Source organism: Phalangium opilio, unplaced genomic scaffold (assembly GCF_054372755.1).
Source record: "Phalangium opilio isolate 3A_F unplaced genomic scaffold, DU_Popi_V2 ptg000060l_1, whole genome shotgun sequence".
NCBI classification, from domain to species: domain Eukaryota; kingdom Metazoa; phylum Arthropoda; class Arachnida; order Opiliones; family Phalangiidae; genus Phalangium; species Phalangium opilio.
Window position 1 is genome coordinate 2,744,290 of NW_028324177.1, and position 25,807 is coordinate 2,770,096.

Here is a 25,807-nt window from a genome sequence, read left to right on the forward strand (position 1 = left end):
CCTCTTTTGTCAGTTTAGATCAGTGGCAAAAGATTTGTAAATATAGAAACTTTTCAGAATTACCTGAAGATGAACAATTAGATTGTGTAGTTTGGGGCGACGGCCGATATACTTTTACAAAAGGCTCTCACGAACTAGAGTTTACTCTTAAGTCAAACGAAAGTGAGAAACAATTTAAATTTAAATTCTACATAGTTCCTTCCCTCAATAGTGACTTTATATTGGGACAAGATTTCCTTGAAGAACATAGGGTCAAGTTAGATTTCGAATCGTCACAATGTTTAGTGGGTAACCTAAAGATCCCTTTTTCAATTCCATCTGAAAAGGATCCAATAGATAAGGAGATTGTGAATAGTATTAGGGGCGCAGTTTCAGCAGCCCCTATCTCTGATGAACAACGTCATCAATTAGAATCCCTTTTATTGAAATTTCCTGAGTCGTTTTCGGATAAAGTAGGAAGAACAGTACTAGTCTTCCATGAGATTCATACGGGAAATAGTCCTCCCATAAAATCTCAGCCATATCGTATTAATGACCAGAAAAAGAAAATAATAGAACAACATGTCAGGGAAATGTTAGATGACGGAATAATCAGACCCTCTGTATCTCCTTGGGCATCTCCTTGGGCTTCGCCCGTAGTTTTAGTTGATCAAACAAAACGGGGTAAACCCTATAGGTTTTGTATTGATTACAGAAAACTAAACAGTGTTACGATCAAGGACCCTTATCCTTTGCCTAATATAGAGGATATGCTAGCTCGAGTAGGAAGACCGAAATACATTACAACACTTGACCTTAAATCAGGGTATTGACAAGTGGAAATGCACCCTAAGAGCAGACCTAAAACTGCTTTTGTGACTCATATGGGAAAGTACGACTTCAATGTACTCCCTTTTGGGCTTTGTAACGCCCCTAGCTCTTTCCAGCGTTTAATTGACGAGATTTTTAGAGACGCAGATTACTTCCAATTAATTGACTATTTAGATGATTTAATCTCGCTTAGCGAAGATTGGGATCAACACTTAACGTGTTTAGAATACGTCTTAAATAGATTAAAGGAAGCGGGTCTCACCCTTCAGTTGAAAAAATGACGGTTCGCTCAGAAAGAAGCTACTATTTTCGGTCACATAGTAAATGAAAAAGGAGTGCAGATAGATCCTTCAAAAATAGAAGCCATTCAGAAATTCCCTCCTCCTAAAAATGTTAAGGAAGTCCAGAGATTTTTAGGGATTTCAGGTTGGCATAATAGGTTTATTAGTCACTACTCCCACATAGTAGCCCCTATTAATAAACTTAAAAGGAAGGATCAGAAATTTATTTGGGATACCGAACAGCAACAGGCGTTCGAATAGATTAAGGAAGAAATTTGTAAGGCTCATCCCTTAGCTTCCTTTAGAAGGGATTCCCCGTGTATTTTAACTACAGATGCAAGTGATGCAGGGTTGGGTGCCCTTCTTTCCCAAATACAAGATAATATAAAAGTTCTTATAGCCTATGCTAGTACAGGACTTAAAGACGCGGAAGAAAGGTACTCCACTAGCGAGAAAGAGTGTTTAGCCATTTGTTGGGCAGTTAAAAAGTTTAGGCCCTTTCTAGAAGGTCGTAAATTCACTGTCCTTACTGACCATCAGGCTCTACAGTGGTTATTTAATATCAGGGAACCCAACTCTCGACTAGTTAAATGGGCTATGTACCTTCAAACATTTTATTTTACTATTAAGCATAAAAAAGGAGTAGAAAACGTAGTAGCTGACGCTTTGTCGAGGGCCCCGATAAACGTCTTAGGCATAAACTTTAGCTCCTCTACTTCTAATTCTACTATTAACCAGGATCCAACTAGTAGTAGTACAAGTCAAAATTCTACCGGTAGTAGTAGTTCAACAACATCTTCTGGCGATTCTGTTGCAGGTCAGATACGTCCTCCAGGTCCTCGAACCTTATATTCTGTATTTACATTAGAAGATGTCATAGGCGTAGAGTTCTATAGGCCCGTGGGGCCCGAGTCCCCCCAAAAATTTTAGAAGTGGCCACAGGCCCCTCCAAAAATGTTTCATCCGTAATACCGAAATCATGAAGATAGTGACCTCATAAAAGTAATTTTTGCGTTTAACTGACTGTAAAAAACCATTAAAACCACTACAGAGCAGTGTTTTCCGAACAGAATAGTTTTATTTTGTTCTGAAAAATGTAAACAAAACGACCCAAGGGCTGGGCCATAATAGTAGCCACATCGTTATCTATTTAATTATTCTTACTTCAATAAATTTACTTCTGTTATTTTTGTAATAGTGCGACATAAACAGAAATCTTGAAATTTCTTTATGTTATAATTGTGATAACCCGGTTCCGAAAAGCTTTTGCTTGTAAATTTCCCCACGATTTCTTTGAATGTTGAAATAGGTGAGTGGCATTGAAAGCGTGAAATACTTGTCGACGGGTGAAAGAAATTTTAAAGGGAGTTTTAAACCTTCCATTTTAAGGCTATATCATAATTCCCTCTCTCTCTCTTTCTCTCTCTCTCTCTCGCTTGAAACATAGAGCAAATGTGAAACAAACAATGCTTAACCTAATAATGCTTAGATGTACATCATACGATATTACTGAAAAAGGAGTTTCTAAGAGATTTTTTTCCTTTTCGTTGAAAAAGTGAGTTGACCGGTCAAGGCAGCAGCGGCTGGCAGCCCATCCTATTCAGATTGGCTGGTTATCATGGTTTTCACGTCAATTAAATTTAGATACTACAACAATTTCGTTGACCGTTGACACAAATAATGGAAGGAATGAGGGATGGGATTGAAAAGTGCAACTGGTCTTCTGAAAATAACCCGCTTTTATCATGCTCTCGTCTAGTATAGTCAGAAGCCGATTAGGCTTTACACATGAAGTACGTAACATGTGTCATTGTACCTGGAGGAGCTAGACGATATTCTCTAAGCTCCTGGGAAAGACCCCCCTTATGCGGAGGAACATAATTCGGTAAGGCGGCTCCTTCGGATCCTTGCGATCCTTCCGCTTTAAGAACCGATTTACCAGGTACGTAAATTAGGGAACTACTTTAAAAACTGAATATTCTTTAGTTAAAACTATATACACAATACCAAAGATTAATTGGGAGTAAGGCATGAAGACTCTGTTTTTTACGAGGATTTTTTTCTGTTCTCGCGGCTACGGCGAGCCCAGCCGCTGGCGGCTCCGGAATCGGGATAACGCCGATACCTAGCCGAGGCTTAGTGTAGTTTTCGAGTCTACTATTATTCGCAGAGCTATTTTTCTGTTGAAACTAAAAAAATTCTTATAATATTTAGTTGAAGACTTATTAAATGACTCGAAAATTTTCGAAACTTGAGCTTTAAAATGTTTAATATAATATAACGACTAACGAACGATCGCAAATTTGCCTTTCGAGCTTCCCGGATATGTCGCCGCTGAGGTCCCATGCAAGAAAATAGTAATAGCCGTCGCTGATTGGTCAGGCGTTAAAGAGGCTATCTACGGTTAGGGGACTTATGATTGGTTAAAAGTTTTTTTGTTCGTCTGTTTAGTTTTTATGTCATGAAATGATTGGTTAAAAGTTTTTTTGTTCGTCTGTTTAGTTTTTATGTCATGAAATCTATGGCCAAAGCTATGGAAAAGCGGGACTTACGTAATTTATGTGTAAAGCATAATCCGCTTTTGGAATAATGCGACAAATGTAAGGCCAGGGATACTAGATGCTTTAAGAGGGATTCGAAGGGAGACGGAAATTGCGACAGAGTTATCGGCGTGTCATGCGCAGTACAGTCTACCGTACTTCTAGATTTTAGTGCAATTCAAAGCCAAAATAAGGATGATGGCGGGAGGATGCGAAATCTGAGAGAAATAGGCGCGCTGTGGACGGCTTAGGTCCGGTGGGACGCAAAATATGGGGGAATACTCGGAATAGGAATTAAATTTGTCCTTCATAGGGAAAAACCAGACGGCGTGAGTTATAGATCCCCGTTAAAAAAAACCTCTGTCGCAGTCTCGTCTGAACGTACGTGAAAAGGCTCTAGCTGATCATCTTACTTTAAAAATCTAGTATCCCTGGTAAGGCGCGGCACTGGCCAACTCCATAGCGTAGATAAACAATTTTCAAAATGTTTTTCGAGGCACAAGTATAAATTAGTCTTAAGGGTTAAGTCGCTCTCATGGTTTCCTAAGTTGGTGATTTTCCCGAGTTTTGAAAGTGGTCTCGAAATTTTTGTAAGGATTTTTACATTCGCATTGTAATGCGCAAATACGGATAAATTTGTTTTAAAACGGCCTAGATTATCTTACATCCATAGTACATGGATATACTTAATAAATATACTATCCAATGTAGTATATTTAAATTTATTACTGAATATTCGTTAGGTATTTATATACATCATATGCATGCATCATGAATGATGCTATCTATGTATTGGTCCAGGCCGGTTGGGCCGGGCCCCACCAAACATTTACGAAACTCTACGCCTATGGAAGATGTAAGAAAATCTCAAAGGGAAGACCCTTTCGCTTCCCCTATAATCAATTCCTTGCAAGGATCTAACCCAGTTAGGCATAAACTTTTCGAATTAAAAAATAATCTTCTCTATAGAAGACTTTACAGGAACTATCCTGAGAAAATTTATTTACCACCCCGTTTAAGGCTAGAAGCCATGCGGTTATTACACGACCACCCTTTATCAGCTCACAGGGGCAAAGATAAGACCCTGAGCAAAGTGACATATAGATATTGGTGGCCAACTATACTTAGTGATGTCCAGGACTATGTTAGAGGATGTACTTTATGTCAACAGTTTAAGGCTAGGAACAGAAAAAAGCCAGGGCTAATGCAACCCTCTGAGATAACAAGTCCTTGGGACCAGATTAGTGTCAATATTATGGGACGTTTCCCTCAAAGTAGACACCATTACAAATACCTAAAAGTCTTTGTTAATTATATGACTAAATTCGTGGAAATGATACCACTTGAAACCATTACAGCAAAGACTTGTGTCCAAGCTTTCAAGTCTATTATTTCTAGGTGGGGAGCTCCTAAAGCTATTCTCAGTGATAGAGGGGTACAATTTACCTCGAAACTTTCGCTGCAAACTTGCAGAGCTTTCAGAATTAACCCAAAGTTTACCACCCCCTATACGCCTAAAGGAAATCCTACTGAAAGAGTAAATAGAGTAATAGGCGAGCATATATCATTTTATGTAGGGAATCATCATGATAGATGGGATGAATCCCTTGACCTTCTTCAATTTGCTATCAATTCTGCACCCCATGAAATTTAGGGCGGGAGTCACGTCTCCCTTGGGATTTAGAAATTGAAGAACCCCTTCAGGACCCTGATGACCCCAGTCGTACAAAAGCTTTAAAAGTTCTTAAAGAACAATTAGAATTCAGTAATGAATTATCTAAGTTAGCCAAAGCTCACCAGAAGAAATACTATGACCTCCGTCATGACCCTCTTGAGTATGAGGTAGGAACATTAGTATGGATGGAAACGCATCCTTTGTCAACTACGACAGGTCAGCTTATGAAAAAGCTGTCCCAAATGGGCAGGTCCCTTTAAAATAGTAGCTAAACATTCTCCCGTTGTCTATGAGTTAGAGGAAGCTAACTCAGGGCAGAATGTAGGAAAAGTCAACCTAGAGCATCTGAAACTCTACTGGACTAATGTAGCTGTCTTCGACAATGCCGAAAAAGCCCCCACTCCACAATCGAACGTTACAGATGATCCTGAGTCTAGTCCCGCAACGAACGGTGGTACCATGGACAACCCTCCTACGGCGACTTCCTCAACTACTTCATCTGAATCATCATCATCTTCTACTTCACCGTCACCACCTCAGGACGGTCAGGAAGTCGATCAACAGATCATTCCTGCTATTCCAGACATCCCTCATAAGTCGACATCAAGTACTCTAGAAGATCACGCAGCGAATCAACAGATCCCTCCTGCAATTCCAGATGATTCAATCAACCAACGGACTCTGATAGTGAACCGGGCATGGCCCTTTTTGAAGACCCTCCTCTCCTACTCCGTACAAACCACGATATGAGGGCTTGTCAGCTCAATCATCCCACTAACGATAGTCCGCCTTCTGCGGCAGGGGAGGCTTCCCCGTCTGATCATGAATCAGTCGCGGGAACTAAGCTACATACACCAACTTCTAGTTTTACAGAAGAAATTCTAACGCCGGAACACAAATCAACGTCTTCTGAACAATCAATATCGGAACCGGCGTTACATCATTCACCTTCTTCTGGCTTTTCGGAGGAGCTTTTGGCCCCTGAACAGGTTCCTAAACCGCAATCCCAATCGCTGCGTGCGTCTGATAGTTCATCGACCACGTTATCAGTCTATGAGAACTCCTAGATTAAACAGGGCTACCTTACCCGATATTTATTTAGAACCTTTTCGATTGGGATGGCGAAGAGAAGTGTGTAAGAGGGCAACGGTTTGGCCAGGAGGTAACGAAGTCGATATCTATTACCGACCTCCCGACAATAAAAGATTAAGGTCACCGTATGAGGTCCAGGTTTACCTCCAAACTAATAACGTCCCGAACCTAACAAGTGAACATTTCTGTTTTTCCCGAGAGCCAATCTCTGTTTTCCCTTGGGAATTTATCTCCCAAGCAACTAAGAGAAACTACTAAAAAACTTTTATTTTTAGATGGCCGAAGGAGGACGAGAATTTACAAGACCTATTTATTTTGACCCTCCCGAAGGAGCCACTAAGCTCACTGTTGGGAAAAGAAACTAAATTCCGTCCAAATTGGATTCATCCCAGGACATCTGTATCAAATATTCAGACTATTGTACTAACTGCGGCCAAGCCTCACATAAACAACAAGACTGTTATTTCCCTAAGAGGGAGAAAGGGGAACCTCTCCGTTGTGTTGAATGTAGAAAAAGTGATCATCTATCCAAAAATTGCAAGACCCCTTCAGATGAGATACTTTTAGTATTAACTGTCGCCCAAGACGAAAGGAATTCCCTATCAAAGAAGAAGAACCCTAACATGGCCCTGTTACTGCCTTCCGGCGCCTAAAGGAATACGTCCAAAGATCCCTTACTGCCTTCCGGCGCCTAAAGGAATACGTCCAAAGATCCCTAGTTCCTTGGCCTCAACCTCCTGCTCGGTTCCCAGTCCCTCCTGCTCCCCGCCGAAACCTTCCTCCACCCTGTGTTTCTCCCCGTCAATGGTGCCCATTGATGGAGAGGGATGAGGAGGATAAGCTCCATTGGGAGAGTTTTGGACGTATGGGTTGGACCCCGAAGTTAATTCCAAAAATTCTTATTCCGGCGAAAGTTGAGGGGGCGAAACACTCTCTCATCTGGAACACTGTAGTCTGCTGGCGATGCAGAAAGACGGAACACCATGTCGTTTCAGACTGCCCAGGAGGGCGCAGCAAGGAATCGATTGCACGACGAGAGGCCCTAAGGACTGCTCGTTTGGCGAAAAAACATTCGCTTGGTAAAACCAAAAAAAAACCCAAAAAAAACTTTTGTGATAATGAACATATTCTCCACCCCTGCAAAAACTTTCAAGGTTCCTCGGGGTAACCTTTCCATTTTTTATTTTTCCTGTTATTATAAGACAGTTCCTAAAGAGGGGGGTGTAGCATGGCTGCCAGATTCCTGGCAGGGTATATATGCCTCCATGTTACATGCTCCTCCTCCTTGTCAAATCGTCTATGATTTTGATATAATTGTTATTCAGTCACTAGTCAGCTTTCAGAGAGAGCGGTAGTTTTTGTTACATTAACTGTCAAGTGCACGGTTTAGTCGGGTTTATCCCTTTCTTTTTACCTCTCCGTGTGACGTAGTCCAGGAGAGGTTCTGTAACGGCCGTGTCTGTGTGTGTGTGTGTGTGTGTCTGTCTGTCTGTGTGTCTGTCTGTCTGTCCGTTGTTACACCCAAGTGACCGCGTTCGCAGTTTGCGTAACGGAGCAAACGTGTTCGCCATTTCCGAACTGCTTTCACAGTCACGGAAATGGCTCCTCTACTTGAGTTCTCACACCACCATCTTCTGGTCTTTGTCCATCCCACACAGACACCAGTCTGTTCTTACTAGCTTCTAATCACCACCATCTTTTGGTCTTCGTCCATCCCCATGGACACCAGTCTGTACATAATGGCTTCTAATCACCACCATCTTCTGGTCTTCGTCCATTCCACTTGGACACCAGTCTGTACATACTGGCTTCTAATCACCACCATCTTCTGTTTTTTGTCAATCCCACATTGACACCAGTCTGCACTTACACTGGCTTCTAACACCACCATCCACTGGTCTTCCGTCTATTCCACATAGACACCAATCTGAATCATTGGCTTCCACTCCATTATCATCGTTTGGTTTTAGGATATACGCGGCGATCAGCAAGGGTTACGAGAAACGTCTAGCCTCCCTAAGGTGGGATCGCCACCAAAGGTTTTCGCAATTGCGCTTTTTCCTTACTATTATAATGGAAACGAATCGTATATATACCCCAAAATTTGAAGAAAGTGGGCACGAGGGGTACCCTTCACTTTAAACGTCAATATTAGCAAAGTTTGAGATGATAATAGGTATAACTTTATTTTAAACGATTTAACTATTATTTATGTTAATTATTGAAGATTAAAATAATTAAAAATAATTATATTTATTTAAATATTAAAGATAAACCTCTCGTGCAAAGAGAGAGATTATCATCGCCTCCTATATCTGCCAAGGCCCGTGCATGCGATATATTTCATTCATTGCCTCCTATATCTATCAAGGCCCGTGCATTGCGATATATTTTTCAAAACAACCACCAAAATGGGAAGCTCCTCTCAGAAACATAATAATTTCTTTTCTCTGTATATGAAATGAAAATATGGATAATATTGCGCTCCTTCTTTAATGGTATCAATCCTTGCCTGTCTATTAATATTTTACGTAGTAGTAATACGTTTTTAGCGAAGTTTAGAGAGGATAAACATAAGCGAGATTGTTTCGGAAAAAAATACTGCTTCCACTAATGGGTTTATACTCCTTGTGTCTGTGTGTGTCCGTCCATTGTTACACTAGTGCGTCGCGTTAGCAGTTAGCCTTGTGTTGATGTGTTAAGAAATCATACAGAACCTTAATATTCCCTTTTTCCATAATATAAAGTGAATATGTGGAAGTATTTTTCGTAATTATGATGCATTAAGTACTTTTGTAGCTTTAAAGCTCAGTTTCATTTTGATATTCTAAAGATTTTTTTTAATATTGTTATTTGAAATGGCTGTTTACATATTGCTTAAGCTATACTATATCTGTATATAGAATAATCCTTGGTTTAGTGATTTCATGAAGAAAATTAATAAGACCTAGACTCCGGCGGGTATAACAAGTATTATCCGCAATAGGCTTAGTGAAATAAAGAGTGAATAATTGAGGCCTGAGGTGAAGTAAACTTGTGGCTTTGATTTTCGTGTCTGAAATGAAGAGACATCAACGGTTCAGAGTGAGCCGAAAGTTAAATACACTCTTAAATAATCAGGTAAAGATTTTATAATGGAAGAAAAGATTATGGTGGCAATTTAATTAGTAAAAGGGCTAATGGTGAACGGGTAGTAGCTACAGACTTATTATTCTCTTTATGGTGCGCATTGACTATTAGTGCGTCTAGCTACAATTTAGCTTTGGTGTTATTTAACGTTAACATTCATGTTGGCAAACTAAGAATATTGTTGAGGTGAGACGAGACGATAGTGTTTACACTGCAAACCAGTTGTGAATGTAGCTATCAGAATATAGGCTAAACAGCTGAAGCGTAGACTTCATTTCCTGTTCTTTTCCCCATTGACTGATTTCCATGTGTCCAAGATTTATCCTTATTGGATGTAAAATTTCGTCTGCTTTACTGTACATTCGCTATGTTTGGAATACTGCTTCAATATTTCGTAAATTTTTACTTCAAAAAAGTGAAATAATTCCATATCTAGGTAAATAAGTTTCTAGTAGTAGACCTCTTGACACGGAGAGGTAATATTTTGGTTTTCCCAACTTGTCGATTAATAAAATAATAGAAGTTTTCTTCTATTTTTGGATTAAACTGTAAGTTGGCTTAAATTCTTTGTTTGGCCCTCGGGAGAATCTCCCTATTTAGTTAAGTGCTATCGAGGGTTACACCGTTTTGCATCAATTTGGCAAACAAAAATAAACCGCTTAGCAAAAATCAATTTGTAAATCAAAAAAAAAAGCTGATCAATATTTAATTAATACGGCAGCGTATGGGCCCCTCACGCGCAAACACATTCGTAGCCTTTTCCTAAAGGACACACATAATTTCCGGATGAAATCAGGTGGCAAAGCGCTGTAAGCCGCAAGAACCATGTTGAGAAGATCTTCTCGAGTGTCCGGAATTCTCTTTTCCATGTTGTTTGCCATATGTGCCCACATGGTTTCAATGGGATTTAAGTCCGGCGAGTGCGATGGCCATTCCAACACGTTAATTCCTTCGTGGTGAAATGAAAATCTCTCGTCATTACTCTTATAACCATCATCTGAGGCCTCACTTTCTAGCCCTTGTATGCTTTTGTCTATTTTTTCACCAAAAATAGACTTAAATTCGTCAAGCTCAATTGGTGAAAGAGGTCGATCAAATCGAAATCCAAAATAGGCGGTGGTGATTTTAGTTTACTATTTGTTTGTTGACAAGTTTTATCATTATGTTTACTGTCACGAATGACGTTGACAATTGCAATTTCTTCATCGTCCATAAATGTAACCTGATTGTTAATATCATTATTCGTAAAGTAATTGCTGATTGGTCGAGGAAGTCGTTTTTCATTATCGTTTAAGGGCGTGTCCTCGTCCGAGCTGTTGTCACTTAGTAATGACATTTCAGTCTGTTTTTCAGCACTGGTTGATTCATCGAAGTTATAAACGTCTTTCATATCAAGGTATTTATCGTAATCATTTTTGTAAGGGTCCTCATCGGGAAATGCAATTGAATTTTCAATGAAATTTAAAATATGATCAAGAACTTCCGTTTTTTTATAATGACCAGATTCGAATGAGGCTTGTTTTGTAACTTGCCACGAAACGTACTTTGAAAGATCGTAAGTGGGTTTATTGGAAACTAGTTTTGTTCCATCAGAGGTGGTCCCGACTCGGACTCATTGTCAACTATTTCAGTTTTCAATAAACATTGAACTTTTGGAAAATATTTGAATGTTATATAAAATTAAGTAAGTTTTCAATATTGCACGTCGTACTCAAGAATGGTCTAAGAAGACTTCGAAAATCCATGCAACTTTGGTTTTGTTCTACCAGAGGTGGTCCCGACTCGGACACATTCTCAACTTTTTCAGTTTTCAATGTACATTGAACTTTTGCAAAATATTTAAATGTTACATAAAATTAAGAGGGTATACAGTTACAGATACATATATTGCACGTCGCGCTCAAGAATTGTCCACGGCACGTCCAAAGTGGTCAATCAAGTCCCCAGTTTTCTACTAGGGCAGACCACGCAAGCGTGTGTTTTGGCATACTGGGCAGGTGAAGGCCAAGCCTGCTCTCTGGGGTGTGGAGTGGCCCCAGAAAGGTGCGCCCTACCTTCTCAGGGTAAATCCGGGTCTTTAGTTTACTCCAGTATCGAAACGGTGTGGCCTTGGCTAGGCCCACGGTGTTAACTACCGTGTACATACCGTAGTAGACGAACCGCCTGTGCACTTCCTTCACTTTGAAGCGCAGGCCCGCATGGCGGCGGCAGGCGCTCGTCACTAAAGACTCCGTTGATCGGTGTTGACGCAATGTGATTTCTGCCCAGTGCTCTGAATGTCAAAATGAAGAAATTCAACCAAGCGCGGGTAGTGTCACGCAAGCGTATTTATGGCATTTGGGGCAGGTAAGGCAAAACCTGTCCCCGGGGTTCTCTTCCCCGGCATTCGTGAGCCCTGCCATCTCAACGGCAAAACCAGTCAATAGTTTAGACGAACGGGTGTGGCCAGGCTAAGCCCGTGGTGACACCTACCAAGTACACATCCTTGTAGGGCAACGTCTGACCCCTCTGTCGTAGGGGGGGGGGTTCCCGTAAACTTCCATTGAAGCACGAGACCGCCTTTGGCCGCAGGCGCTCGTAACTATTGACTCTCGTAAGATAGCCAAATGCCTCGTCATCTAATTAGTGACGCGCATTAACGAGATTCCCACTGTCTCATTCCCATTCCCCCTTCCAAAGTTCATAACCTTGTCGTGGTGGTAGGGCTCTCGTCGGCTCCATCGCACGTGTCACCAAAACCAGCTTTCTGGGGGCGGTGATGCGGGGATGAGTCGACTTGTTTAATATGAACTAAAAATCCCATTAAAGTCCGAGCCTGGGAAGTAAAATATATAGTGTCAGGCAACCTAGAAAGCCCAAAGCCTTTGGGTTTATTAAATTAGGCTTGGCATTGTCTCCGGTCGTTTTACGACAAAATCCGGGCCACGGAGAAAAAAAGTATATGGACCTTGGTCGAGATGGTGTGTGGCGCCTTTGGGTCCACACCCACTTGCGCTCCTCTTCCCTTGGTTTCGATCCAGGTGCTGTCCCACGTTCGGAGGCAGTGTGGTTTGTCCCTACGGAACGGGCGTGGGGAAACAGGCCTGGTCGATTCCATCTCCTAGGGAGTGAATGCTTAGTTTCACTACCCTGTAAGAAATTAGAAGTCGTAATCAGTATGATAGTACCCTTACTCCGCCCTTCGCTCAGAGTTTTATTAGTATTTTATTAGACTTACTCCGCCTTTTACGTTGAGTCTTCCTAGCTCCGTGGAACTAGTTTAGATATAAAGTATAGTAATGTTAAGTTAAACCCGCGACTACTCCAAGTCTTACCCTAGTTAAGTTACTCCGCCTTGTTGCGTTGAGTCGTTCGCTCCCATTACGTAAGTTTACCTGTAAAGTAAAAGTAAAGTTAATTTAGTTCAGTCGTAAGTTCAATATGCAGTAAGCCTAGCTGTAAGTTAAATTGCAAGTTATAAGACTAGCTCTAAGCTGTATTTAAATTGTTAGCCTAACTCTGGGTTGTATCCCTAGTTCTAAGTAAAGATTAGTTATGGTTAAGGTTAGTAGTGAGAATAAGGGGGTCCTAAATCCAGAACCACCATGTTAAATTTATGGAGTTTTCCACGGTACCTCCATGTTATTTCCCAAAGGGAACCTCTAGGAACCTTGGGAACTTCCATGTTATTTCCCATAGGGAACCCAATAGAACCCGTACTATGTATTTTCTATGGCTAATAAAAAGCGTCCCCCGTTTTTTTATGACGTAAAGATCGGGGGGGGGCGTGTTAGTGGTAAAAAAAATCTGGACACGTTCTATTTCCCGATCTATAAAAACTAGAATGTGGATTATTTTATAAAGTATTAGAGGAGGAGGGGATGTGATTTAAAAAGAAAAAACCCCTCTGGGAATACAAAACATAGCTATGGTTGGAAAATTTGTATTTACGCTACAAACGTTGAAATGAATACGTTGGAAGTTGTTAAGCTCTCTCAAGAAGCGATTATTCCATCTAGAGGGGTTGAAAATTCAGCCGGACTCGATTTGTATTCTCCTCGAAATCATGAAATTCCTGCTCAATCAACTATGTTGATAGAAACAGATCTTCAAATACGTGCTCCTTCAAATTGCTACGCCCACATTGGTATGGTTTAATTCCCGAACCATTGTCCTAAAAAGGTGTGTATTTTTAAAGTTAATTAAATTTTTCAGCCGAACGCTCGGGTTTAGCGTTGAAAAACTCAATTTCCATTGGAGGTGGAGTTATAGATCGAGATAATACTGGTAACGTTGGGGTTATCTTATTTAATCATTCAAACGAGATGTTTATCGTCGAGATGGGAGATCGTATAGCTCAACTCATTTGTGAAGTTATTGTGTCTCCTGTTTTGTTAGTATGTGAGGTGAAACTACGCGTTTTGAAAACAGCTTTATATTGGAGTATAACCTTATTTTCTCCCCTCAAGTCTCTTGAAATGACTGCCAGAGGGATGGACGGTTTCGGCTCAACTGGAAAATAACGAATTTAAATTCATACGAGAATCTAATAAAAAGCGTCCCCCCCCCCGTTTTTTATGACGTAAAGATCGGGGTGTTAGTGGAAAAAAATCTGGACGCGTTCTATTTCCCGATCTATAAAAACTAAAATGTGGATTATTTTTTAAAGTATTAGAGGAGGAGGAGACCTAATTTGTTTTTATAGGAGTAAATATAACTTCAAATCGTAAAACATCTTTCTGAACCACTTAATATTAATTATCCGCAAAACTTGTAGTGTGTTAAATTAATCAAGACAAAAATATTTTCATCAAATTTGTTTATTTTGGAATATGAATTACAAATTTGTTTTTACTTTAAAACTAAAGATAAATGTTCGTGGTAAAAGCTGTCCGGGGTTTTAGTATCATTCATTTGTCGCATCACCCAAAGTAAGAAATTATCCGCGTGCAATTACGCCTTTTCCTCCAGTAGTTGTGGCGGGCTGGGCATTTTGAGGGCTTCAACTACGGTTGCATTAAGTCCATGACCCAAACGACTGGAAATTTCTCCATCTCCGATATTTTCGAGAATGATGGTACTTGCGGGGTAAATAATTTTTCCAATTATTTCTTCCGTACTCAAAATGCCTCGTCCGAATCATCTTCTCATCAAATGGAAATCTTTGTTTCGTTATTCGGACAATTTTTCCTTTCTCACCCATTCCATGTTCAAGGTATATGGTAAACATGCATGGCATTTGAAGACAATAGATTACCATGAACTAGAATTCATTTCTTCCCTCAAAACGTGCATATGTAACGATGTAATGCATTTTTCCCGAATGAATTCGAAGCCATAGAGTAGATGGTTCTTATAACAAAATCCAGTAATCAACGACGCTTTACAGTATTTTTTTTAAAACATTTAAAACTTTTTAGTATTTTATAAACGTAATAACAAACTAGAATATCGTTTAAAACAGGATATGTTGTATAGGATTTAATAATCCGTTTCAGACTCCACCCTTTGTGCATTTTATGATTGAAATCAATTGAGTATAGTCCACATGTTGAAGATCTAAAGTCTTGAATTTGTTTATTTTGTATTTGAAACTGACGCTCTAGATGATGTATTTTTTATACACTCTAAGTGAGTGAGACCGAAATATTCGAATGTGTAAGGCGATGTGTATATATTACCATAAAAATTAGTGGACTTACACATTGCGACAATTAATCTGTTGGGTAGGGTACCATTATACACCATGCCTCTGTACGTTTCGATAGTCCCCTGAGGTAGAGTGAAAAATTTGACCTCACTGCGGTTTAGGTTATAGACAGCCGGTCTATGTTCTAACGTTAACATGTGCCCGAGAACCAAATCAGGGTTTAATTTCCATTTTTTAACATATAGACTACTATCTACAATTTCGATTTTATATTGATCGTTATTGGTTGAGGGTGTCATTAAAACAAACTCATCGGGGTTTCGATTAAATTTTAATCGAAGCGAAACCCCATTTAATAGGGCTTTATTCATATTGAACAGTTCATGATAAATTGGACCGAAGACAGTTACAATTTTCGACTGAGATATAGTTTGCATTCTCCTTTTTAAACCGTTTGAGGTGGTAGAGTTAAAAAGGTTATCAATATCTAAACCTTCATTTTCATGCGTATATAATCTAGTCGACATTTGAGTTCGTTTGGTTTCTCTAATGAAATTGAGATGATCTGTTATATACCCTTTATAACTATACGTCAGTAGACCTCTACTCAAACTGACCTCATTCAAGGCTACATCTAAATTAGAAAATAAAGCGGATAGACAATTGTTAACAGTGACCACTTTAGCATCGTTAGGAAGGTTATCGCCGTCGGCTTTAACTACCTTAAAGCTTACTGATAATAAAGTATCATCTAATTTTAGATAATGATCGGCTGAACCATGAACGAAGAATTCTAACGGAACTCCGGCGGTAAATGAATTACTCAATGGTTTTATTAAAACGCATTCACTCGCGTCCAAACAATTATTTGTAGCCGGTTCGGAAAAAAAATCGAGCGAGCTCATTAGTAACGTGGTATTATTGGCCATTTTTGTTTTTTAATCCAAGTAGTCTGGAAGACGTCTGGTTCTTTTTCTCTTAGGATTAGATGTGGTGCTACGACGTTTTTTCTTTTATATACGCCCTTCCCGGATTGAAGATTATTTATAACATTCATCCCTGATTCTTTCAATCGTTTAACAGCGGCTTCTTTGAAGTTAGCGCCTTAGGCCAAATCCCCTAACACATTCGAAGTAGCACGTAGCGCCTCATTTTTTAAAACTCGACCAATAGGTTTGTATATGGGTTTTAAAAATGAAAATAGTGATCGAAAAACCGAACCAAACGAACCACCGTGTTGATAATACGGTACGGAACTAAAATATGGCAAATCCCCTCCAGTCTGGTTATTATTATTATGGTATCGTGAAAAGTATATTATATAAGGATTGTCGCTAGAATCCATTACGATTTTTATGTACCGAACACACTATGAGTCATTCATGAATTAAATAAGTTTATGGAAAGACAAGCCTTTTTATATTCAAGAGGAAGGTTTTTTTCTTATGTGGAGTTTGAGAATGGTTTTGCCCTTAAAGAATTTTAGAAAGTCACCGTAACTAGTTCTAATATTGATTTCTATAGCTTCGAAAGAATTACATTTTAAGGGATAATAATCGGGGAAATCATAACTTTTCACTAAAACCTCCTCTCTTTCGAGATTTCGCGGGATGGGGACGGTCTGTAAAATTGGAGCCATTGTTGAAGCGTACAGGCTTTCTTCGACTAGAGATGAGTAAATTAGGAAATTTTGAATACCGGATCGTACATCGTGTACCTGGTTTGATCGAATTAGACCTTCGAGTTTCACGTTAATCTGATCCGAACTGAAACCTAAAATGTACGCCAAATTAGGGTGTGATTCGGGGAATTTTATAGAGACGGGTTCGCTAGTAGCTATCCGTGTTTTCCCATCATATGATTTAGATATTGTTACTTTATTTCTAAATTCAAGGGGAATTACCTGGATCATGGAGTTATAAATCTCTTCTATACTAACATAGTAGCCGGGTGTGATATTGAGTTCGAGAGATTCGTCTATGTGGGAAATTTTCTGCGTTTCGCAAATTAATGACGTTTCAGAGTCTATAATTACCCCCGGTTCCATGTCCTCAACGTGCGGTAATTCATCAGACCTAACTATCCCTCCAAAAAACGACCCAACCCTCATTATCCTCTTTACTCTTAAACCGTAATAATTTAGCCAATTCAGGACTAAATTTAACCAAAACCCCATTCGAAACTTCAATTTCAGCGTACATTTTCATTATAGTTTTAATCTCTTTAGAATTCGAATCTGTAGTAAATCTTTTACTTTCAAAAAGTCTAAAATTGAATCGTCCATCGGAATTACTGTAGCCGAGATTGTGAAGCCATTCCTCCAAAAGTCTGTATAATTCATACCCCCCCCCCCCGCGGACCGTTTACCTTTCCCAAATTTTTCCCAGTCCATGACGTGTGTTGAGGAATTTTCAATAACTTTTTCAGATGAAACTAAGTGAAAATGGGTACAGTCATCCGGGACATTTTCATATTGCAAAGGCATTATCAACTCTTTCAACCCACATTCGTAGTTCCCGTGTAAATGTATTTCTTTTGGTAATAAAATCTTAAACTTACTGCTAGAATTGTCATTGAAAACATCCAAAGACGCGGTTGATATACAATGAATATAAAACGTGTCCATTATGATGAGAGTCTTATCATCTTATGATCAGAATAAATAAAAAGAGTCGTCATATATATATATAATGTTAAATATGTTTATTGATATAAAACAGACACACCAACATTTCTCCAGAAGAGAAATCATGGTTAAAAATTAATATTGGTATACACAGACAAAACAGATTATTTCTGAAAATAGTAAACTTAAATTTAAAAAAGCTATTAAACAGATGGAAATTCCCAAAAACAAAGTACACAACGTAATTAAAAATATAAAATGAAATTTAATATTTAATTTCAGTTTCATAACTAGTGAAGAAACGAGAAGAAATTTTAACTTGTTTATTTTTTTGATTCGAAAGATCGGTTTTAAAGTCTTCTAACGTTAACAAACTATTAACTACATCGGTGGTTTCTTGAGCGTTTCCAGGAGCGCGTCTTAAAACTCTTTGGTAAAAGTTAATATAATTTAATACTTCGCTCATCTGTAAATTTTGGACGGCCTGATCATAGAACGAAGAAACCCTATCACTCCAATCTAGGGTAACACACTGATGGCCCAGTTGGTTTTCGTATGAGTTTTGACAACCAACACACGAAGTCTCCGCTATTTTATTTATTTCCCTTATGAGGAGATACGCCAACGTTTGTTGGGCTTCAAAGTCCCCTGTCAATTTAGGTGGGAAAATATGAAATGTATAGTTGGAATTAAATATTTTAAATAATTCCATTCGTCAGGGGTCATCATTATCCCGGTTATACTACACGATTTTTTTCTGACGTGTTAAAGCGACATTATGTTCAACACCCGCGTTTAAAACAGTTAACCACGCTCCATCGTTATTATGGTCCGACAGTGGGTAAATTAATTGAGCGGGTGTCAAAAGTAAATTGTTATGACCTCTAAATGATTTAGAAAGTCTGATATTTTCTTTCGCTTCATTAAATTTCGCGATGTGTGTGTCGGTCAAAACTACACCATCATGTGTTGGTAACCATCTTCCGATTTCGGACGAATAACGGAAAGAGCGTATGTTTAAGAACATATTCCCATTGTTGTTTTGTCTGGAAATAGTAGCGTATTTGACCAAAGTTCCATCTTTCTTTCTATATGTTGATCCTAATGGCGCTTTAAACAATATGTCAAAGCCACTTTTATTGTCATGAAACACGGGATCGGCTACGTCCATGTTGTAAAAATCGGGGCTGTAATTGGACGTCAAATCATTAACACTATAAAAAGCTATATAAATATAACAGATTATTCGGTAAAATGAAAAAACATCCAATTACCAAATTAGAGAGTCTTGAGCCATTTTTAGCGTTGTTCGCGCGTTGGATAATTGTAGAAGACTGAAAGCTTCCAACTGCAACCTTTCCTCTTATGTGATTTTAGTTTCGATTTACTGGACTCTCAAACCTTTTTTTTTTTTTAAAAAAAAAATCGGACCCAACTTCGAATTCGTGGTGGAAATAAGCTGCTTAAATCTTACAACATTGTATAAGATCCGGGCTGTAATTGGAAGCAAATCATTAACACTATATAAAGCTATATAAATATAACAGAATATTCGGTAAAATGAAAAACATCCAATTACCAAAATAGTGATTCTTGAGCCATTTTTAGCGTTGTTCACGCGTTGACTAATTGAAGAAGAATGAAAGCTTCTAACCTCAACCTTTCCTCTTATGTGATTTTAGTTCCGATTTCCTAGACTCTCAAACTTTTTTTTTTTTTTTTAAAATCGGACCCAATTTCGAATTCATGACGGAAATAAGATGCTTAAATCTTATGACATTGTATAAGAAATAGTTTATTCTATTTTCACGTTCAATATAATATATTACGGATATATTGTCGAAACGAACTTTTTTCATTTTAATAAACGTCGAAACTACATGCGAGGACGTGTTTTCGGATTAATCGTTGTGGGTGAATTAATAATGGATAGTTATTTCTTTGGTTTTTAATGTATATTGGATATTTTATGAAGATAAGTCCTACATGATCTACCATAGAAACTAAATATCCTATTTGACCCACATACGAAACTATTTCGAGGTGGGATTAGCTAGTGATAAAAACGTTAAATTACATCAATAAGGATTATAGGTATCGGATTAAGCTTTGCGGGTGGATTAATAGTGGATAGTCATTTCCTCGGTTTTTAATGTATATCGGATATTTTACGGAAATAAGTCCTACGTGATTTATCGTAGAAAACATGAGTTTATGGTATTTTTAAATATCCTATTTGACCACGTATGAAACTAGTTAGGTGAGTTTGAATTCTTTCAGATTGTATATGTATTATACTATACTAATTTATTCGTTCCAGCGAGTATAAAAGTATCGGTCCTTCCTTCTAGAACCATCATTCTCGAATAGTATTTCTAGAGATAGTAACATTAAGATAGAAAATGACTGTCACCCCAATCGCCGTCGGTGAAGAAGTTAGAGCTATCCTACGGTACACGGCCACATTAGGCCCAATACCTGGACGAGATGAGCTCCCTGAATTCACGTTCAGGGATTTGGAGGTAAGAATTTAACAAATTGATTCATTTTTATATTAAAAATTAAATATCACAACAACGTTTTTATTCATTTAAGATCTTGGTGCGATCGATACATGTGGGTTTTGTAATCAAGTTCGACTTACGACCGGAGATATCGTCCATAGATGTCTCCGTCTCTTACCATCCGAACCTGGACCGGCTCGTTAGAAGAATTGGGGGTGAAAATAGTATTGTAAAGGTATGTTTTCTCTCTCTCTCTCTCTCTCTCGCTTAATTACATCATTATTCCATGTTTCCTTTATTTCTTCACTAGGTGATGAAGTTAGAGACGTTCATCCTACCACATGAACGGGCCCGGGCTTTCATTTTTAAAGACTATTTCGAGAGCCGGGGTAGCGGCAGCGGAGTGTAACAAAAAAAAATTTAATTTAAAAAAAAAAAATATATATATATATATATACACATTTAATATCATGGAAATAAAAATTTAAAAAAAAATATATATATAAAATAAATTGAATATTGAAATAAATTAAATATTAAACAAGTAATGGAAAGTCTCTATTTTTTTTTTACAACATTTTATTTTTAAAAATCTTCATCATCCCAATCAATTAAAATTGGGGGCGAAGTTATTACAACTTTTTTTCTGGTTTTCTTATTAACCATAGTCGGTGGTTTCTTCTTTTCCAATAACTCCGTCTGGCTTCTAGTTATAATCGGTTCTTGACCGGTATTTCTGTTCACTTTACCCGAGACATTATATTTTCGTGATTTTTTTACGATTGGTTTCGTGTTAGTGGGAGTAAAAGTCGAAGCTGCGGGGGTTTGAACTGCGTTAGTTTGAAATGTTGGGGTTTGAAGGGGAGGAGGAGGAGTTGGAGGAGGTGTATAGGTGGAAGGGTTAGAATGAATAATTATAGGTGACGATTGTATATTCGGTGGGGTTGATGGTAGATTGCTAACGCTAACCGTTTTCGGAACAATGTGTTTTTTAGAAAACTGATACTTTTGAAGCAATTCTTGATACCGTCGAGTTTTTTCTCTCGATGTAAGACCTTTTGTTCGAATTACCGTGAACATTTCCCGGTCAAGGTCCGTCATTTCATTGTTAATTAGATCTTGATTTGATCGAATTTGATCATATGGGACGAGAATTAATTTTTGAAGAGTATTCATTGTCCGAGTAATGTAGAAATACCACTGATAATGCTCGGTAAAAGCGAAGAAATTAGCGGAAAAAAACCCCCGTGTTGTTTCAATTTCAGAAGAGACTTCTTTCTTTTTAACGAAATATTTTTATCAGCTAGTTTACGTATCAAATTCCTGTACTTGACTAATTTTCTCCTTGTTTTATTATCTATGATAACATTTCCTTTTTTTAAGTTGCTTGATAGTTGGCATATGAATTTAAGTTGCGGATCGTTTACGCAGTCCACCCCTCTTAGAGGAAGACCGTTTAGACTACTAAATCTCCTCGATGTTCTCGACATAATGATGAAATTAATTGTTAAATATAGCTATTTATAAAATATCATCGGTAGATCTTCCAAAATTCCGTGTCCTCTTAACCTCAAATCATCGGGGCAATCCACCCTGAGATCCAGAATTAGATACGCGTACGGCGATAAACTAGTCGCATCCTCATACGCCAACAATAATTTATTGGGTTGTTTGGGAAAGACCTGTCTGGAAAGCGTAGCAATCTGATTCTTATCACGCATCATTCGCTTCAAAATTAAATAATGCGTGTTCAGGCTGATATCTCTCATTACGGAACCTTTAAAAAATTAGACATATTCAAAGTATGGTAATAACATATACACAAATAAAATCCATACACAACCTTGCTTGTACATATTTTGACTTAATAATATGCAGCTGGCGTTTTTATGGTGCGCATTTTTAATGAATAAATTTCCGACAGTTTTATTGTCTTTCAATTCGTTTAGAAGGTCATCGATAATAATCAAGTTATTTACATTACAGTCTAGTAAATTTTCAAGATCATGGGGGATTCCCTTAACAAATTCCAAAATTGGAAGTTCCTTTAGTAACTTTTCAAACTCGGTTTGATACGAACCGTACATATAAATTATTCTCTGTATTTTCGGAGTTATGCAAAACTCGTGATTACGTAGTAATTTAAAAACAAACCTGCTTTTACCTGAAATAAAGTTTTAAAGTTAATAACTATCGTATTAAATATAAAAACAACGAAATTGATGTAACCTGATAAACTGGGTCCGTAAATAGCGTAGTTGCTAGGGTGACGAAACTTCAGATAGCACGAGTTCATTTTTAACAATGGATGGAATGATGTTCCGTATCTGATATTTATACATGATTATTATTTTTTCTTTATTAAATCGATTTCGCTAATGCAAGAGTTGAAGGATTCGTCATACGAATACCATTTAACGTAATGTTCTTTAGTACCATCGGATTTTTTACGCGTTTTTAAAATTTTTTCAAGACGGAAAACGCAGTCATTCAAATCTTTCCCCACGATTTGCATTTCCGGTTGAAAGAAAGTGCCCTCGATCAACCGGGAATTCAGATCTTCAATCTTATAGGTCCTTGGTTGTGTATTCAAAACCTCAAGCACTCTAAATAGTTCATCACTCCATCTTGGCTTGAATTTTTTATTAAACACGTTTGTTTGTTTGGAAATTCTAATAATGTTTCCCACGTATATATCTTCTGAATTTAAAGGGGGGGCTGAAATCGATTTTACCAAACTTCTGCCGAGTTTTCGCTGTTGACTTCATTGGGATTCATTCCGATTGTTCTATGGAAACTGTCGTTATAAGCCTTTACCAAATTCGGTAATACATTATTGTAGTTAAACGTGTTATTCGCTGTCATATACTGGTAAATTCGATGTTTCATAGTTTGTATAAATCTATATAAAAAAACCCAAGTTAGACGCTTCTTTCCATTTAATAAAAAGCCTCACCTTTCGCATATGGACGATTTCATTTCCGAAAACGTTGTATAATATTTTATACCCTTACTTTTTAAATATATCTGGAAACGAGGACCGAATTCCGAAGCTCTATCGCTAGTAACTAATTTAGGTTTGTGTCGATTCCTTTTTAATAGGATATGTTTAAAAGCTTGAATCACCGTCTCCACCCTCTTATTTTTAATCGGAACTAACGAACCCCATTTTGAAAAATAATCCACGCAAGCTAAAATATATCTGACCCCTTTATTATACCTTTTTAAGCTTTGCATATCAATTAAATCCAAACCCCAAATTTGATCAATACCAAATGAAATAACTCGCGGTCTCAAATAATTAATTCTAGCTGGTCTGTGTAGAGTATAAACATTTTGTTGTTTGAGAAATTCTTTAACATCCCGTACCCTATAACCAAACTAACTCGCTTCCCTAAAGAGAGCAGCGACACTAGCGTAGGAACCTGGGCTTTTACTATTATAATAAATGCTTCGAATTTTCCCCCAATCTTTCCCCTTGTTTCGTGTCTCCTCTGCTCTACGCTTTTTCATCTCGTATCCTTTTCACAACCTAAAAAAAATCGCCGCCTAAACTTTCACCTTTCTTGGTCTATTCACTCTCTTTACTGTCTTTCTCAAATGTTTATTCGCATTCCAAAACCTTTTCCCCCGTCTAACTACCCTCCTACCTGATAGAAGTTTCCGCGAAACCTTAGACGGGACTATTATAATTCTCTTACGTAACATCATGGATCCAAATTCTGAATGAGTATGGTTTATTCATACACTTGTTATTTATAGGAAAATAACGCAACTAGGAATAATAGACATCTTAGTAATATTTTTTTTATTATCCTACATTACAAAATAGGGTTATTTTTCCGCTATATCCTTATTCCCGTAAGGTAATGAAGTAACACCATCTTCCAAAATATACCGTTTATCATCATAACACGATAACGCGGCTTTCTGAACTTTCAAGGTATAAAGTTCATGATTCTCAGACTGGAATCGATACATGGTCTCCGACGTACGTTTCCTTTTGAAAAGACAATTTTTATAGTCCTCGTGTCTTATTTTGTTTTTCACAACAGTTTTACAAATCCCTTTCAACGTTTTTTTTTCTTCCGTTTCACTCAACAAAAGACTATAAATTTTACTACGGAGCCCTACGTATTTCTATTCCGGCATTTCTATTAATGTCGGCGCGTGTTTTTTACAGCCGTCGATGTGTTTATCCCTTAATGTTTGTTTCGAAAATCTGTGTAGACATCTCCGACAATAAAATGCCGCGGCTTTCTTTTTAGTTAAATTAGAAAGAAGTCTCGATAAACTTTTAATCAGACAGAAATGTTTCTTTCTTCCTTTAGAAATTAGCAACAGGTCTATTTGACGCCGTTCTTCACATTCGTATTCACTGATGAACAAAGGGTAGACAAACTTTTCGAATCCGAAAATATTGATACTTAAATTGTTACGCTTTTCGAAGGAAATTAGCTCACTCGGTGACACTTTGAATGGACTTTTAATATTTCCCATGTCTATTTCATCTAAATATCTCGCGTAGTTACTAACTCTTTCAATGTGTAATTTAGCAGGATGTCGCGCCTGTGTCTTTATAAACACCAATGCCCCTGAAAATCGTGTACACATTCTTAAGAGTCAATCTGAACTTGAAGAACTACCAGCAGACAGTAATGACGTTTTTGCCTCTGGGATGCTAGAACATTATGTTCAAAGGCCAGAGGAACTAGAGGCAATAACGTTAGCTCAATTTGGTGCCTGGTACGAATATTCCAAAGCCCGTAGAGTGACTAAAGCCGCCCACGATCATGTTGATGAGGGAGAGAGCAATGAAGTTGAAGCTTGTGGTAAATGGCTGAAACTTAAAGATGAATCAGGGTTTATTAGGAAACGTGGCCGTGCTAAAATTATTAGGTACAGAAGATTCAATTTAGAAAAAGATCCCGATAACTTTTATCGTGAACAATTAATGTTATTTAAGCCTTGGCGCGATGAAAGTAATGATATTTTGACAAAGGATATGAAATCAGAATATGAGCTTTGTAGCGAAACTATTAATGAAGTTAGGAAAGAATTTCACAGTGAAATTGACGAAGCAGCCGTGGAACAGGCTGTAGCAGATTTTGAAAATGGAGAAATTCAAGTGGATGTTACTAATATCCAGCCTGAATTAGAACATAGAAATGAAGTTGATAGATCTTTAGCTATGGATGATTCCGATTTTTTAATTAATACGGTTCAAGAACCTGTAGGAAATATTAATAGAGAAATTATTGATGGTAATGCCGAAAATACTGTTGCTCCGTCAATTACCTTAATTAATGACTCTGAATACAACGCCCTTCTTAGAAAATTGAATTCAAAACAAAGAGAGATATATTACCATGTTTTGTATCATGTAAAAAGCAAAGAAACTCCGTTGCGCCTCTTTGTTACAGGGGCGCTGGTGTGGGGAATAGTCTTTTGATTAGTGCTATATTTGAATCTGTGTCAAGGTTTTACAACAAACAACCTGGGAGTAATCCATCGGAAGCGA

At 38.0% G+C, this 25,807-nt stretch overlaps 5 protein-coding genes across 5 annotated transcripts; 2 read left to right on the plus strand and 3 right to left on the minus strand.

Moving 5' to 3' along the window:
• Positions 1–13,540: 13,540 nt before the first annotated feature.
• Positions 13,541–14,280, plus strand: LOC149666541 (deoxyuridine 5'-triphosphate nucleotidohydrolase-like). Its single transcript, XM_089841712.1, has 3 exons — positions 13,541–13,653; positions 13,722–13,903; positions 13,976–14,280. The coding sequence occupies exons 1-3, from the start codon at positions 13,596–13,598 to the stop codon at positions 14,027–14,029; spliced, it is 294 nt and encodes a 97-aa protein (XP_089697838.1). The 5' UTR covers positions 13,541–13,595; the 3' UTR covers positions 14,030–14,280.
• Positions 14,281–14,459: 179 nt separating this feature from the next.
• Positions 14,460–16,085, minus strand: LOC149666542 (uncharacterized). Its single transcript, XM_089841595.1, has 2 exons — positions 15,209–16,085; positions 14,460–14,512 (listed from the first exon to the last, which is right to left on the minus strand). Exons 1-2 carry the CDS (start codon positions 16,083–16,085, stop codon positions 14,460–14,462), a joined length of 930 nt encoding a protein of 309 aa, XP_089697721.1.
• A 4,099-nt stretch (positions 16,086–20,184) lies between these two features.
• LOC149666543 (uncharacterized) lies at positions 20,185–20,733 on the plus strand. Its single transcript, XM_089841596.1, has 3 exons — positions 20,185–20,304; positions 20,378–20,521; positions 20,597–20,733. Exons 1-3 carry the CDS (start codon positions 20,185–20,187, stop codon positions 20,693–20,695), a joined length of 363 nt encoding a protein of 120 aa, XP_089697722.1. The 3' UTR covers positions 20,696–20,733.
• Positions 20,734–20,845: 112 nt separating this feature from the next.
• Positions 20,846–22,288, minus strand: LOC149666544 (uncharacterized). The gene is made up of 2 exons (XM_089841713.1): positions 22,130–22,288; positions 20,846–22,063 (listed from the first exon to the last, which is right to left on the minus strand). The coding sequence occupies exon 2, from the start codon at positions 21,460–21,462 to the stop codon at positions 20,872–20,874; it is 591 nt and encodes a 196-aa protein (XP_089697839.1). The 5' UTR covers positions 21,463–22,063; positions 22,130–22,288; the 3' UTR covers positions 20,846–20,871.
• Positions 22,289–22,633: 345 nt separating this feature from the next.
• Positions 22,634–24,267, minus strand: LOC149666545 (uncharacterized). Its single transcript, XM_089841597.1, has 4 exons — positions 24,185–24,267; positions 23,243–23,377; positions 23,021–23,188; positions 22,634–22,862 (listed from the first exon to the last, which is right to left on the minus strand). The coding sequence occupies exons 1-4, from the start codon at positions 24,265–24,267 to the stop codon at positions 22,634–22,636; spliced, it is 615 nt and encodes a 204-aa protein (XP_089697723.1).
• Between the last annotated feature and the right edge of the window lie 1,540 nt (positions 24,268–25,807).

Coding starts and splice junctions, on each gene's coding strand:
- LOC149666541 (XM_089841712.1), top strand. CDS start 13,596: ATGTTGATAGAAACAGATCTTCAAATACGTGCTCCTTCAAATTGCTAC. Junction 13,654..13,721: donor AAATTGCTACGCCCACATTG/GTATGGTTTAAT, acceptor TAAATTTTTCAG/CCGAACGCTCGGGTTTAGCG. Junction 13,904..13,975: donor TTGTGTCTCCTGTTTTGTTA/GTATGTGAGGTG, acceptor TCTCCCCTCAAG/TCTCTTGAAATGACTGCCAG.
- LOC149666542 (XM_089841595.1), bottom strand. CDS start 16,085: ATGGCCAATAATACCACGTTACTAATGAGCTCGCTCGATTTTTTTTCC. Junction 14,513..15,208: donor CAGATTAATTGTCGCAATGT/GTAAGTCCACTA, acceptor ATGCAACCGTAG/TTGAAGCCCTCAAAATGCCC.
- LOC149666543 (XM_089841596.1), top strand. CDS start 20,185: ATGACTGTCACCCCAATCGCCGTCGGTGAAGAAGTTAGAGCTATCCTA. Junction 20,305..20,377: donor TCACGTTCAGGGATTTGGAG/GTAAGAATTTAA, acceptor TATTCATTTAAG/ATCTTGGTGCGATCGATACA. Junction 20,522..20,596: donor GTGAAAATAGTATTGTAAAG/GTATGTTTTCTC, acceptor TTTCTTCACTAG/GTGATGAAGTTAGAGACGTT.
- LOC149666544 (XM_089841713.1), bottom strand. CDS start 21,462: ATGAATACTCTTCAAAAATTAATTCTCGTCCCATATGATCAAATTCGA.
- LOC149666545 (XM_089841597.1), bottom strand. CDS start 24,267: ATGTATCGATTCCAGTCTGAGAATCATGAACTTTATACCTTGAAAGTT. Junction 23,378..24,184: donor TCGTGTTATGATGATAAACG/GTATATTTTGGA, acceptor CCTATTAAAAAG/GAATCGACACAAACCTAAAT. Junction 22,863..23,020: donor GAAAACTCGGCAGAAGTTTG/GTAAAATCGATT, acceptor TACACAACCAAG/GACCTATAAGATTGAAGATC.